The following is a 13,897-nucleotide window of genomic DNA, read 5'->3' on the forward strand; positions in this document are numbered from 1 at the left end:
GTCCGTCACTGTTTCCCGGAAGGTCTAAATGTACCGGTAAAGCAAATCAGAAGTATTTTATGTGTCCTTTATGTTGGTATTTTTTTTCATTGTCTGGAAATCTTGACAATTTTCCCAATCTGATATGCCAGCAAGAGGAAGTCATCAGGAGTTCAGCTCAACTGAGCCCACCTTCACTATGAGAAGAAAGATGGAGCATTTGAGAGAGGAAATTGAGCAGATAGGAATCCTACGACAGGTTGTCATATTATTTTTATTATCAATTTTATGATTTGGCATGTTTCCAAAGTTGTGTCACAAGCCAAAGGCAGTATCAGGAGAGTTTTCTCCAAATATTTGCAGTCTGACCATGCTGGCTTCTCAGTTAATGTCTCCTAAATTAAAATGAAGATGAGCAACATTTACTGGAAAATGGCTTTGGGAGTATTATCACTAAAGCAATGACTGAGCCCGTTCTCCTCAGAATTGAGCAGGATTTCGCTTTAAAACTTCTTGGTTCGATTCTCGGTACGGCCCTTTCGCCGTGCAGTCTCCATGTTCTTGATTGCATAGGTTTTTGGCTTCCTCCCACATTGCAAAAACATGCATGTCAGGTTAATTGAAGACTCTAAATTTAATGTAAGTGTTAATGTTTGTTTGTGACTGAAGTGCAGTCCAGCTTGTACCCCACCTCCACCTAATAGTCAGCTGGGGTAGGAGCCAGCTCACCTGTGGACCCTGAACAGGATAAACTGTAGAAAATGGACCAATGGATGGAACAAGTAATGAGTTACTTGAAGATTTTTTAAATTGTTAAAACTATCAAGTAAATGAATGACCCCAAACAGCCCTTTGAAATTATATTGTGTTTCTGCCGCAAAATTAAGCATTTTTAGCACAGTTCTGTTGATAATGTTTTGCAGCAAATATCAATCTGTAGTATTTTACGTGGTGGTGTGACACAACACTACTGCTTCTTTATTAGGAAATATTGGATAATCAAAAATTTAATCATCAAAATATATTATTTTACTAGCTAATTAGAGGGTCAAACTGATGATGATGCAATACAGATCTACACAACTGTAAACTACAACAATAATGAACGTGTTGAAATAATACCTCTCTGACAGTGCAAATCAAAACTGAGAATTCTTATCTTTGTAAAACTGCGAGCAAAGTTTTTTTTTGTCTGACAGAGGTAAAAAAAAATAATTCATCCATCTTCTACCCCGCCTATCATGTTGAGGGTCATGGAGAACCGGAACCTATCCCAGCTCACACTGGGAAAAAGGCGGACTACACCCTGGACTGGTCTTCAGTCAATCAAAGGGCACATACTGTAGTGCCTAGTGACAGACATCATTCACTAACTGCACAAAAGATAGGCAAATGTACCACTACACCCTCAGTGCCTCCACTGCAAACTACAACCACAATAATAAACATATTGTTGAATTAATACCTCTCTGCTAGTCAAAACTGAGCACTCTTATCTTTGTAAAGAAAAAAAAAAATTTCTGCCTGACATTGTTGCAGAACATTGAGTCCAGACTGAAGGTGTTGCTTCCAGACGATGTCGGAGCTGCTCTGATGGACGGCGTGGTCCTTTGTCATTTAGCCAATCACATTTGTCCTCGCTCTGTAGCCAGCATCCATGTACCTTCGCCTGCAGTGGTAATGCACTTTTATTTATTACACCTTTTAGTGCAAGCTAAGTAATAGGTGTTTGTATTTTGTGGTGATCCTCTTTGTGTCTTCTCAGCCAAAGCTCAGCATGGCAAAATGCCGTAGAAATGTGGAGAACTTCCTGGATGCCTGCAAGAAAATGGGAGTTCCACAGGTAATCATTTACAACTTTCCATGCCTCACTCACTCTTTATACATGTTTTCTTTGGCAATTTGTATCGACCAATGTTTTAATTAATGATGCCAACATGTCCATCACCCACATGTTTCTCCAAGGGAGGTTAAGATACATATTTGGACATTATGTAACTTCACATACACTGAAAGAACACTAAATTGCTTAATCTAATGCTGAAACAGCCTGACTGACTCACCCAGTAGGATTAAATTAAGGTCTCATATGATGTTAATTTTGAGAAAAGAATGGCTTGTAACACTTTTAATGATAGATTATTGATCTGCTTCGTGAGATAAAGTTACATCTACTCGCAGCTACTCTTTTTTCAAAGAGTGATATTAATAGGGGAGAGTTTGTGTAGTTTCACTTGAAGAGTGGTGTACAGGCTGTCACTAGAAATACAGGTGTTTGCGAATGTAGGTATACAGGTACAATTCTAAGAGTTATACCGAGTTCCTTTTTATTCACCTTCGTCAGTACCCCATAACAAGAATTACTATGTTAGGACCAAGCCCAGCCGCATTCGTGAGAATTATTTGATGTTGTCACCACCAACAATGATTTGTGGCGAATGCGTTGTGTCTTGCCAGCCTAAAAACCACAAGCCTCTGGCTCAAAAAAATGGTTTTCTCTAATCTAAAACAAAATTTTTTCCCCCAGTCATTATCATTAGCTAATTTTGCATTTTTAGCTACTTAGTTCATGTTATTAAAGCTATGAGAATGACAATGCTAACTAGCTCTTCATCAATATGTAACGTGATTTTTGTATTTATTTTTTCTTATCACTACAAACACTTCGTAACCTAATAAAAGAAGGAAACTATTTGGTGCGTAGTTATTTTTGCTGTGCCAAGTCATCATAATGGGTGTAGTATATAATTGACACTAAAATTAACTTTTTACTTTTGTTCTTAAGTACATTAAAGAGTGTACCTTTTAACTTTTACTTGAGTACCTGAGTTGAATCAGTAATGATACTTTTATTTTAGTCTTTTTTTTTAAACAAGTATCTGTACTTCGACTTTAGTACAGCGTGTGATTACTTTTGCCACCTCTCGGGCCGTCCGTGTTTAATTTCCACTTGCGTCTTTTCTGCTAACGCAGGACAAGCTGTGTCTGCCCCATCACATCCTGGAAGAGCGTGGCCTGGTGAAGGTGAGCGTGACCGTGCAGGCGTTGCTGGATCTACCCGCCATGAAGCCCACGCAACTATCAGCCGCTTGACACTCGCCTGTCCAGCCCATCCCCACTCCCACCTCACCAGGGACCAGAGATCCCCTCTTCGTGCCCCTATCAGAAGGCGTGGACCTGGTGGCTCGTGGCTTTGCTTTGTGCCTGACTGAAACAGTAGACTAGAAGGTGAACCTCCTCCTGTCTGTGTGTATGATGTCAGACGCTTCCTGTCCATCACAGCTTTGACCTGTATCCTCTTCCTACTTCCACCACTGGGACTTTTTGGACTAGACAGTGTCTCTAAAGGAAGTCCCGCTGATCCCTCTTTCGATGCCCAGTGATTATTGAGCCTACTTCAAGTGCCGTTGTGACATGTAACGCACTCTTTGAACCCCTTGTCATTCATGAACTTATTTATATTCAGTGCTGTTTGCATTCTTTCTACTCTATACAGCTAACTTACCTGCCAGTTTGAGCACTCTACTGTTTCAAATCTTTGCCTTTCAAAATGCATGACGACCACATTTGTTGTTGAAGTCATGCCATAGCAAACCTTCTTAAACTAGTGTACAAATCCTACGCAGTTAGTGTTTATGATCACTGTGATGACATGTAGCCCACTTTGGTTTCAGAGCATTTCAGTCATGTATTTTAAAATTTTCTACCATTTTAATACTTTGTCACACAATACACAAAGCAGCTTTTTATCTTTGCTTTGGATGCTTTTACCGTGGAAGGATCCAAACACGACGAGACAACTTACACAAAGCACAATGTGCACGCACCGTCTCATATGCTCAGTCGCGTCAGGGAAAGCAAAATTATTCATGCTTTTATTGTTGTTTGGCAATCGCATGTGTTGTTACATGTTTTTATTTTGCATGTTTGTACCTTGGCCATAACTCTGATCATGATACCGTCTTGAATCAGTAAATTCTCAACCTCATGTTTACTGTTATAATTACATTTTTGATTTGACTGCAAGTGCAAATGGTTGTTTGTTTGTATGTGCCCTGCGATTTTAGCTTTTGATTTTAGAATGTAGATTTTATTTATTTATTTAAGGGTTATTTCTTTGTTTTATCCATCCATCCATTTTCTGAGCCGCTTCTCCTCACTAGGGTCGCGGGCGTGCTGGAGTCGGGGTACACCCTGAACTGGTTGCCAGCCAATCGCAGGGCACATACAAACAAACAACCATTCGCACGCACAGTCACACCTCCGGGCAATTTAGAGTCATTTCTTTGTTTTACTTTAAAATATTTTAGCGTCTCACTGACAGAACTCCCTGTTCCTTTAAAATTAACTTTATTTGAAGGAAAAGCCACAATATAAAAGATAGATAAAGATGACCTGAAATGAATGATAACGACATGATGATCTTCCCAGGATTTACAGAGGGTTGACTAAGCATACCCTTCTTTCTTCCTTCTTCCTCACTTTTTTTTTTTGACTCGAACAAAGGAATTGTTTGTTTTGAAAAATGTCCAAATTGTGATTTCCTCTCTTCCTAGGAAGTGACCCAAACTGTACACTCCACTTATTCTACTTTTTTTTTTTTTTAATAGGTTTGTTGAATTCTGGAAACCTTTTCTCGGGATTACATTATATGGGAATGGCATGGGAATGTGCAAAACACCAGATTGGGGATTGTGTTATGAGTTATTACATTTTCTCACTTAAAGCAAGACCTGTGTATTTTTTTAAGTGATCATTGACGTTATGTTTGACAAATATATTTAAATCTGATGTGCTTGTTCTTCTTTCTCTATACTCTTTTTGTTTTTTTTTGTTTTGCTCATGCTTGGATGTCTCATGTTTGCTTCCCCTTTTTACGTATACTGACTATATTTCATGGAAATATAATTATAATAATTTCAAAATTATTACTCATTAATTGAGTGTAAAACATAATCTTTCATTTCTAACAGTTGGATAAACAACTTTACTTTAGGACCTTATCCATTCATACAATACATTATAATCCATATCCCTTCAGAAACTGTAGAAGCACTTTTTACAGGATAGAAAGTCAGTCATGTCAGATAATTCCATATTGTATATATTTTGTCTTTTTTTTTAATTTTTTATTTTTTTTAACTGTTTTATAAGTGCAGCACGCTGGGTGACTGGTTAGCACGTCCGCCTCACAGTTCTGAGGACCCGGTTCAAAGCCGGCCTTGCATGTGGAGTTTGCATGTTCTCCCCGTGCCTGCGTGGGTTTTCTCCGGGTACTCCAGTTTCCTCCCACATCGCATAAACATGCATGGTAGGTTAATTGAAGACTCTGAATTTCCCGTAGGTGTCAATGTGAGTGTGAATGGTTGATTGTTTATATGTGCCCTGCGATTGGCTGGTGAGCAGTTCCGGGTGTACCCGGCCTCTCGCCAAGATTCAGCTGGTATAGGCTTCCAGCTCGCCCGCGACCCAAGTGAAGATAAGCGGTACGGAAAATGGATGGAAGGAAGTTTATAAGTGAACGTGTTTATACACCAGTCGAAAGATACATTTTGTGCTAGCTCGTCTGATTGATCATGAATGAGGTAGCATTTGAGGTGTATTTATAACCATCTACATAATTGAAGAGGAAAAAATAAATGAAACCAATTCGTAAGCTACCTCAGGTGTCACATGTTTTGACTTCCACACCTCACCTCGATATCAAGTGTTTTGTTGTCATTATTATTTTATAATCCCACAGACTACGCAATTGAATTGACAAAGGTCACACAAAAAAAAAGCTGCTTGAGTTAGAGGGGAAGTGAAAGGATACTTAATATTTCAACACGAACTGGAACAATCTGTTCGTGACTGTCCATTCTGTTTGCTGAGTTAGAGTGGTTCATCATGAATCATGTGAATCATATACTGATGAGTCATATTCAGTCATAAAAAAAATAATGGATCATACGAATCATACATGGCATTTCTGAAATAATCATAATTATAATTAATCATCATTGTTGGGATCTAAATGATGCTTTTTGTTTTTGTCCCCTGATCTATGACTCTTAAGTGACCAAATATTTACCATACAGACATTTCCTCCTTTTTGCTTTCGGAACACAATGAATTAAGGTGCAAACAATGAAATGTAGCACAATATTTGTCAAATATCTTGTCTTTTGTTTCTCTCGCTTTTTTTTTCAACATGCATACTGTTATATCCTCCGAGTACCTTTTGCATCTTGTTCTCAAAAAGGAGCTGAAAGGCAAAATTCACAACTTTGTATTTGATCCTTGAATCAATCAATACGTATGCATATTTTCAATTACAATTGGTATTTTCAACAGTCAGCTTCATCATGCTGTTTATTTTGACTTCATGAAACCAAGGGAACATTTCATGTCCTCACATGAAACATTGAAAGACAATGGTGCAACCATGAGTCACAGTGACATACCACACTGCCAGAAAATTAAAGCTTTGTACACATTTTTTCCCCCTGTATTTTAAAGTAGGTCAATTGCATGTAAAAATAATGAATGACCGAAGCTCTGTACATCTCGTCTGTATAACATCCCTCTGTTTCTTCCAAACAACATCAAAACATGGTAATTATAAATAAATGATTTGCAATTCAATCGCTTGTGTTTTTTTCCTACATCCTACAATTGATAGAATGTGGAAATCAATTTGATTTAGTTTGATTTGAAATATAACACATTGTAGCAAGCAATAACAAAGAATATGCATTAACATAATGTTAGGCTTCACCTGTCGTTTTCCCGTAATTAAAAAAAAAACATGAATGAAAGTGTTTTCAGCAGTTTTTTAGCTGACTGGGCTACACCCTTGGACTGGTTGCAAACCAATCACAGGACAGACCGCATAGATAAGAAACCACTCACCCCTATCAACAATTAACATTGTTCAATAAACCAGACGTGCATGTTTTTGGAATGTGAGAGGATGTCATGGTCTGTGTTTTGGTTTGGGTTGTGTTTATTTTTGTTCCATGTTTTCCTGTGTTCCATGTTTGTCGTGTGCTCATTTGGTTGTTGCGTCCACCTGTTCTCTGCTACCTTGTGTCGACCAATCAGCTCTCTCCAGCCACTCGTGTCTTATCCAGGTGTTCCTTGTTGTCTCGTCAATCTGTTTGCATTTAGTTCCCTGGTTTCGTTCAGTTCATTGTCATTGTCACGTCTTTGCGGTATGCCATTGTCTCTGTCTGAGCCACGTCATAGTTGCCAGTTGTCGCTCAGTTATTTCATCAGTCGTTTCTTGTTTTGGGTTTACTCAAGTGTTTCTTTGTTACATTGTGTTTAGATTCTGGACTCTGTTAATTTAGCATTTAGACTTTCTCATGATCCGTTTTCCTTAAGTATAATTTTTTTATATACTCCTGCAGTCACTGATAGTGTAGTGGTACACTCGCCTGACTTTGGTGCAGGCAGCGTGGGTTCAGTTCTCACTCAGTGACGGTGTGAATGTGAGTGCGAATGGTTGTCCGTGTCTATATGTGCCTTGCGACTGACTGGCGACCAGTTCAGGGTGTAGTCTGCCTTTCGCCCGAAGTCAGCTGGGATAGGCTCAAGGGTCCCGTGACCCTAACCAGGATAAGCGGTGTTGAAAATGGATGGATGGATATACTCCTGCACTACTGCATTGCCTCCCTGCTTCCCTGCACTTGGGTCCTCCATGTTTTTGCCTTGCCTTCGACCAAACCCCAAACTTGACAGAGGAAGCCAGGTTGATCGTCTGGCCAACATTAAAGGGGAAAACTGGTAGTTTATAGTCTGGGTTTGAAATGTATCTATTGCAACATCAGTCCTGCAACTTTTCTGGCACACCTATGTAGGGGCACAAGTGTCAACATAAATGAATTGAATTATTATTACTTATTACACTCTTAAAAAACACCAGACAACTTGTTTTGCCACTATCCTCTTTTAATGTGGAATAGCCCCTCCCTCTTGCTTTTTCCTAAGAAGTCTAAAACTGCACCGAGCAGGCAAGCATCATTCACTCGCTTGACACGCACTCTTGGATCACACTCATGTAAGTATTACCCCGTGTGGGCTTTCCTGCACATATTTTTTACTCCCACTTGTTGCGTACATTTATCAATGATTAGTCAATCTGATATTGGCCGTTCCTTTAATTTTAGTTTTCATCGGATTTCAGTTGCATTTCCACAACATGTTTAACTTGTATTTGTGTTTTTCAGAGTGCGCGCATAAAAATGCTGATGGCATTGAAACTGGCTCACAGAGCTTCACTGATGGTGCTCTTAATTTGCACGGACAAGTTGCATTGCAATGGTATTCTACTTTACTTGAAAATGAATTTTATGTCATTAGTGACTTAATCTGCAGAAATATGCAACTTTGTTTTAGCTGTTAACTTGAATCCAACCACCCAGGCATCCTTGATTTCACTTCATTACACATTATATTGTATAATGTCATTTTCTTTGCAGTGGATCCCCCCGAGGAGATTAAAATCATAGATCCTGGTCATCTTGGCCGTCTGGAGATAACATGGACTCTCCCATCCGGTTTAATTAATACCCAAGAATGTGCTATACATTACCAGTTGGAATACTTCAACGCATATACGAAGCGTTGGGACGTGAGTACCGCCTGTGTACTATACAACACTCATTCAAATACAAGCATAGTAACTGAGAACTTTACCTTTTTAGGTTATTCAGACACCTCAGAGGACATACAGCGCTCAGTTTGATCTGATGAAGGACATCAGCGTGAGAGTGTACACCCTGCTGGGTGGATGCGGCACTAATAACACTTGGATCAAGAGTCTAAACTACAAAGAACTGGTGCAGAAACCTCCTGGCACAGGTCAGTCAGGTGGAGAAAGCAGTGAGAAATGGTTGTCTTTATTAATGTAGGTTTTATTTCGCCATTTCAACAGGTCGTCATGGTAAGGCTGTGAAAGATTTTGGGTGTGTGATTTATAACATGGAGCACATGATCTGCAATTGGAATAAACACCCAAACGCTCCAGCCTCCTCACAGTTTCATATGTACTACTGGTGAGTCCCATACTATGATTTTTTTCTGTTGGTTATCTCTGTCTGTCTGGCCGGTATTAATTTGACGACATGTTTATCATTATGGTTCTTGTTTGTGTTGTAGAACTGCACTGCCTCCCACTGAGAGTTTCTAATATTTAAGCCCTCCTGTAGCCTAATTAAAGCAGTCATTCCCAACCACTGTGCTACATTAGTGTGCCATGGAAAATGATCCAATTTCACTTAATTGGTCTGAAAACTACCATTTATTTACTACATATAATGTATCTGTCATGGTCTGTGTTTTGGTTTGGGTTATTTAGTTTTGTTCCATGTTTGTCGTGTGCTCATTAAGTTGTTGTGTCGACCAATCAGCTCTCTCCAGCCTCATTTCTTGTCCAGGTGTTCCTCGTTGTCTCGTCTATCTGTTCGTATTTAGTTTCCTGGTTTCTTTCAGTTCTTGTCGGGTCGTTGTCACATGTCTTTGCCATGTCATAGTCGTCAGTTGTCTTTATCATTGGGGTATGTCATTTTCCCTATCTATTCCACGTCTTACTCACAGGTCATAGTTTGTTTCCAGTTTTAGATATTCAAGTGTTTCTTTGTTACTTTGGTTTGGTATCTGTTGTGGGACTTTGTTCAGTTTTCCCTTTTTGAAGATTAAATATTATTTTGAGACTCCCGCACTCCTGCCTTGCTTCCCTGCAAATTGGGTCCACCATGTTCTTGCCTTGTTACTCGCCCTAACCACGTACGTGACCGTATCTTTTGTTCATCTAGGGGCGGCACGGTGTGCGACTGGTTAGAGCGTCTGCCTCACAGTTCTGAGGACCGCGGTTCAATCCCCGGCCCCGCCTGTGTGGAGTTTGCATGTTGTCCCCGTGCCTGCGTGGGTTTTCTCCGGGCACTACGGTTTCCTCCCACATCCCAAAAACATGCATGGTAGGTTAATTGACAACTCTAAATTGCCCGTAGGTGTGAATGGTTGTTTGTATGTGCCCTGCGATTGGCTGGCAACCAGTCCTCCTGCCCGATGATAGCTGGGATAGGCTCCAGCACGCCCGTGACCCTAGTGAGGAGAAGCGGCTCAGATGGATGGATGTTCATCTAGGGCCATCTATCCCAACGACATATAGCGATAGGATGAACAATTAACTACTCTGCCACTAGATGGCAGAAGGTACATCCATCCATCCATTTTCTGAGCCGCTTCTCCTCACTAGGGTCGCGGGCGTGCTGGTGCCTATCCCAGCTGTCATCGGGCAGGAGGCGGGGTACACCCTGAACTGGTTGCCAGCCAATCGCAGGGCACATAGAAACAAACAACCATTCGCACTCACAGTCATGCCTACGGGCAATTTAGAGTCTCCAATTAATGCATGTTTTTGGGATGTGGGAGGAAACTTGAGTGCCCGGAAAAAACCCACGCAGGCACGGGGAGAACATGCAAACTCCACACAGGCGGGGCCTGGGATTGAACCCGGGTCCTCAGAACTGTGAGGCTGACGCTCTAACCAGTCGTCCACCGTGCCACGCAGAAGGTACAATTACTCGAGTATATACAACTGTTGCCATTCATACAACAGAAAAAGTCATGTCATGTACCCACCCATCCATTTTCTGAGCCGCTTTTCCTCACTAGGATCGCGGGCGTGCTGGAGCCTATCCCAGCTGTCATCGGGCAGGAGGCGGGGTACACCCTGAACTGGTTGCCAGCCAATCGCAGGGCACATACAAACAAACAAACAACCATTCGCACTCACATGCACACCTACGGGCAATTTAGAGTCTCCAATTCATGCATGTTTTTGGGATGTGGGAGGAAAAAATAAAATTTATATAAATTTGGAAGTAAATTGACACAGGATCATCATTTCATTATTGTAATTGTAACTTTGTGTTTGGTGGTGTATTGCATAAAAATGCAGTATAACCTTGGCTAAAGCAAGTTTGAAAAACACTGACTTTGGTAACCAACCTAATGCTGTGGTTGCCATCATGGTGTAAACATCTTTTCCCACTGTTGCTGAGCAATGAGCTTTATGTTCTTCTCCACAGGCACAACGAACTGGAAAAAACAGAGGAGTGTCCTAAGTACCTCTTTACAAATGAAGTCAAGAGTGGCTGCAACTTTACAGGAAAACATTTCCCCGATTTTACTGACATCAACTTCTGTGTTAATGGCTCCTCTTCCGAAGGTCCCCTGATGCCTACGTACGCCTGCATTCAAATCCAAAACTATGGTACTTAAAGGCACCCTCTTCTAACATGGAAACATGCAACTCAACTATGTAACCCTGTCAAAGTCCCAGTTCACCTGTCAGCATCATAATCTTCTGTATGTCGTCTTGTTTGAACGCAGTGAAACTTGATCATGCGGACAAGCCCGTTCTGCTGACAGGTCAACTCGCCCATATCAACCTTCTCTGGAGGAAACCTGATGGGAGAGTTCCTGAGCACTGCCTAGAATGGGAGGTGGAGCACACCAAAGAAGGCCCTCATGGGAAAAATGAATCTGTACGTTAGCCCATACCCAAAACTCCCGGACCGCTTGTCTGAATAGTGTATAGCTTCCCACCAAATTTTCTGATTTGAAATGGAATTGGCAGGAGAGAGTACAAGGAGAAAAGGACAGCGCCAACTGCAGAGAGAATCACAAATGCTTCCGCAAGACTGCAGGAACATGTTTGCAGTATTTTATTACTAAAATGCAGTAATTACTGAATGTCAGCTAAATCATTTTTTCTTGAGTGTAAAAGAGCAATTTATACAAGAAAAGAACATCTAGAACCACCCCCCAAACAAAAACATTACATTGGTATATGTGGAATTAAATGGACAGTACTTTACACACTAAATATAACATTTCTCATGTCATCTACAGCAGCGCATTTCCACCATGCACACAAGGCTAACTTTTCCCACTGTGGGCAACAAAGAGCGAAACTGCTTCACCGTACGCTCCAGGGTGCACAAATATTGTGCGGAGAGAAGCTTCTGGAGTGAATGGAGTCCCTATGCATGTCACTCAGGTATTTTAACAGTACATGACAACAAAAGTACAACAAATTACAAGTTCTTATGCAATGTGTTCCATAAACATTAATGGGCTGCATTTCTTTTCTATTTCCAGGTGGTTCAAAGTTTGACAATTGACAAAATCGACTCGGACGATTTGCAATACATTCCCTTTAAATGGGATTAACATAATATACCGAATACCATTTCTTTCTTTTGTTTTTTTCCCCCTCTTTTGCTCTCTTTCTCTCTTTTTTTTCTTTTCTCTTCCAAATACCATTTCTAATCAGGGATATCAGTATGTAACAAAGAACATTTCTAGTCAAATTTCATGATGTTAAGAGTCTCCAGCACTTGAATGACAACGGTGTCCCGCATGGGCCCCTTTACTTTTTACTTATACCTGAATCAAAAAATGTTTTTTATTTTACTATACATTGACACAATTTTACAGTGTTTGTCACTTTGAAAAAAACATTAATACCTATACTTACTGTGAATGGGATACAGTGCACCAACTAAACAACATAATGGAATAGATATTAGCGGTGCCTGGATTTATGAGTGACCCGGATTAGGTTGTTGTTTTGACTTGCGAACAGATGCGATGAGAGTGCCAGATGGTTTGTCAGAGAGTGAACAATTCTTAAAAAAAAAAAAAAAAGGCCTCAAGCTATTTATGGCCACTCCCAGTTTACTGTCAAACTGAACAAAAGTCCGGTAGCAAAACAAACAATGCAAAATGTTATAGATGGTCTGAGGCGTAGCATCAGTGTTGCCTTGTTTTGTCTTTAAACAATGGATATTTCAACACAAACAGTAAGAACAGATTCAGAAAGACAAAAAAATAATAGTCACAACTATATATTAGTTATCCTCTGCGAAACACAGCCAACATTACTGCAGTTTACTGAGCAGTTGTGACCGGCTCCTTTATGTATATCCACATGTCTGTATTATACTAGTGGCCAAGGCACACACACACCAGAAGGAGCAGCACGATAACTTAATCATGGTGCACAAACTGTTTCATTCTTCACATTCTATGTCATTGTTATAACTGTATGTTTTTATTAAGTACAATACTTTATTGTAATAATTTTGTTATTAGAAAGCATGTGACAACATTTTGCTGGTATTTTTTGGGGAGGCTAGAGTGGATTAATGGCATTTTCATTCATTTCAATGGGGAAAGATGATTTGCTAAATGTTTTTAGTTATGAGCATGGTCACGAATGAATTAAATTCGTAAGTCAAGGCACCACTGTATTTATACTTAACAATGTATGAGTGTATCTTATGACCATGTTACAGGAAAAAAAAAAAAAAATCTAAATATGCATCAACAACAATATCCACATTAGGTATTTGTGTTTTTTTCTTGTCAATGCTTTCCTTCTAATAAAATCTGTAAACTCTGATTTTGTCTATAATTTAGCTTTGATAAAGGGTTTTATCATACACTTTTCCCAAAACTTAAAAATAAATAAATAAAGCTGATTTAATTTGCCCAATTTTACTGGAGACCTTTGTGCCCACACAGCGTGATATTTTCAGTTTGGGAATGAATACATCTGCATCCAGGTTGACCTGCGTTTTTGCTGTTTGATCCCTTGTACGAAATGATACTGACAAGGTCACACATGCAGCCATCTGCAGGCTTCCCACTATCAATGCACAATTGTCCATATGCACATGTGTGCCTGTGGGTAGGTTAATTTACTGTATCATTGGTGGACACTGTTGGGAAATGAGATTAAGTACAAAATGTATGTAATGGTAATGCATTAAATTACTTGGAGTAAATGTGTAATTAAATTACATTTGCCCTTGGAAAAAGTATTACAATTTTAGTTCTACTTGACAAATATCCACACAAG

General features: G+C 39.9%; 2 protein-coding genes across 6 annotated transcripts in view; both read left to right on the forward strand.

The window, feature by feature from the left end:
• Positions 1-8,015, forward strand: part of lrch2 (leucine-rich repeats and calponin homology (CH) domain containing 2) — a 39,273-nt gene extending 31,258 nt beyond the window's left edge. For 3 of the 4 annotated variants that reach the window (XM_061702161.1, XM_061702164.1, XM_061702162.1), the window contains 5 exons: positions 132-238; positions 1,519-1,656; positions 1,745-1,822; positions 2,953-6,576; positions 7,929-8,008. In XM_061702161.1, the coding sequence (XP_061558145.1) occupies positions 132-238; positions 1,519-1,656; positions 1,745-1,822; positions 2,953-3,072 (443 nt within the window). In that variant the 3' untranslated portion in view covers positions 3,073-6,576; positions 7,929-8,008. Of the gene's footprint in view, positions 1-131; positions 239-1,518; positions 1,657-1,744; positions 1,823-2,952; positions 6,577-7,928 lie in introns of all 4 variants that reach the window. The other variant, XM_061702163.1, reaches the window with a different exon arrangement.
• il13ra2 (interleukin 13 receptor, alpha 2) lies at positions 7,946-13,438 on the forward strand. 2 transcript variants are annotated; one of them, XM_061702168.1, is made up of 9 exons: positions 7,946-8,023; positions 8,193-8,286; positions 8,445-8,596; positions 8,670-8,826; positions 8,900-9,020; positions 11,058-11,242; positions 11,362-11,516; positions 11,887-12,031; positions 12,133-13,438. In XM_061702168.1, exons 2-9 carry the CDS (start codon positions 8,208-8,210, stop codon positions 12,153-12,155), a joined length of 1,017 nt encoding a protein of 338 aa, XP_061558152.1. In that variant the 5' UTR covers positions 7,946-8,023; positions 8,193-8,207; the 3' UTR covers positions 12,156-13,438. The 2 variants fall into 2 exon arrangements, with proteins under 2 accessions (XP_061558152.1, XP_061558150.1); XM_061702166.1 differs by having other exon boundaries at positions 7,947-8,023; positions 11,884-12,031.
• The last annotated feature ends 459 nt before the right edge of the window (positions 13,439-13,897 follow it).

Source organism: Phycodurus eques, chromosome 17, assembly GCF_024500275.1.
Source record: "Phycodurus eques isolate BA_2022a chromosome 17, UOR_Pequ_1.1, whole genome shotgun sequence".
Classification (NCBI taxonomy): Eukaryota; Metazoa; Chordata; class Actinopteri; order Syngnathiformes; family Syngnathidae; genus Phycodurus; species Phycodurus eques.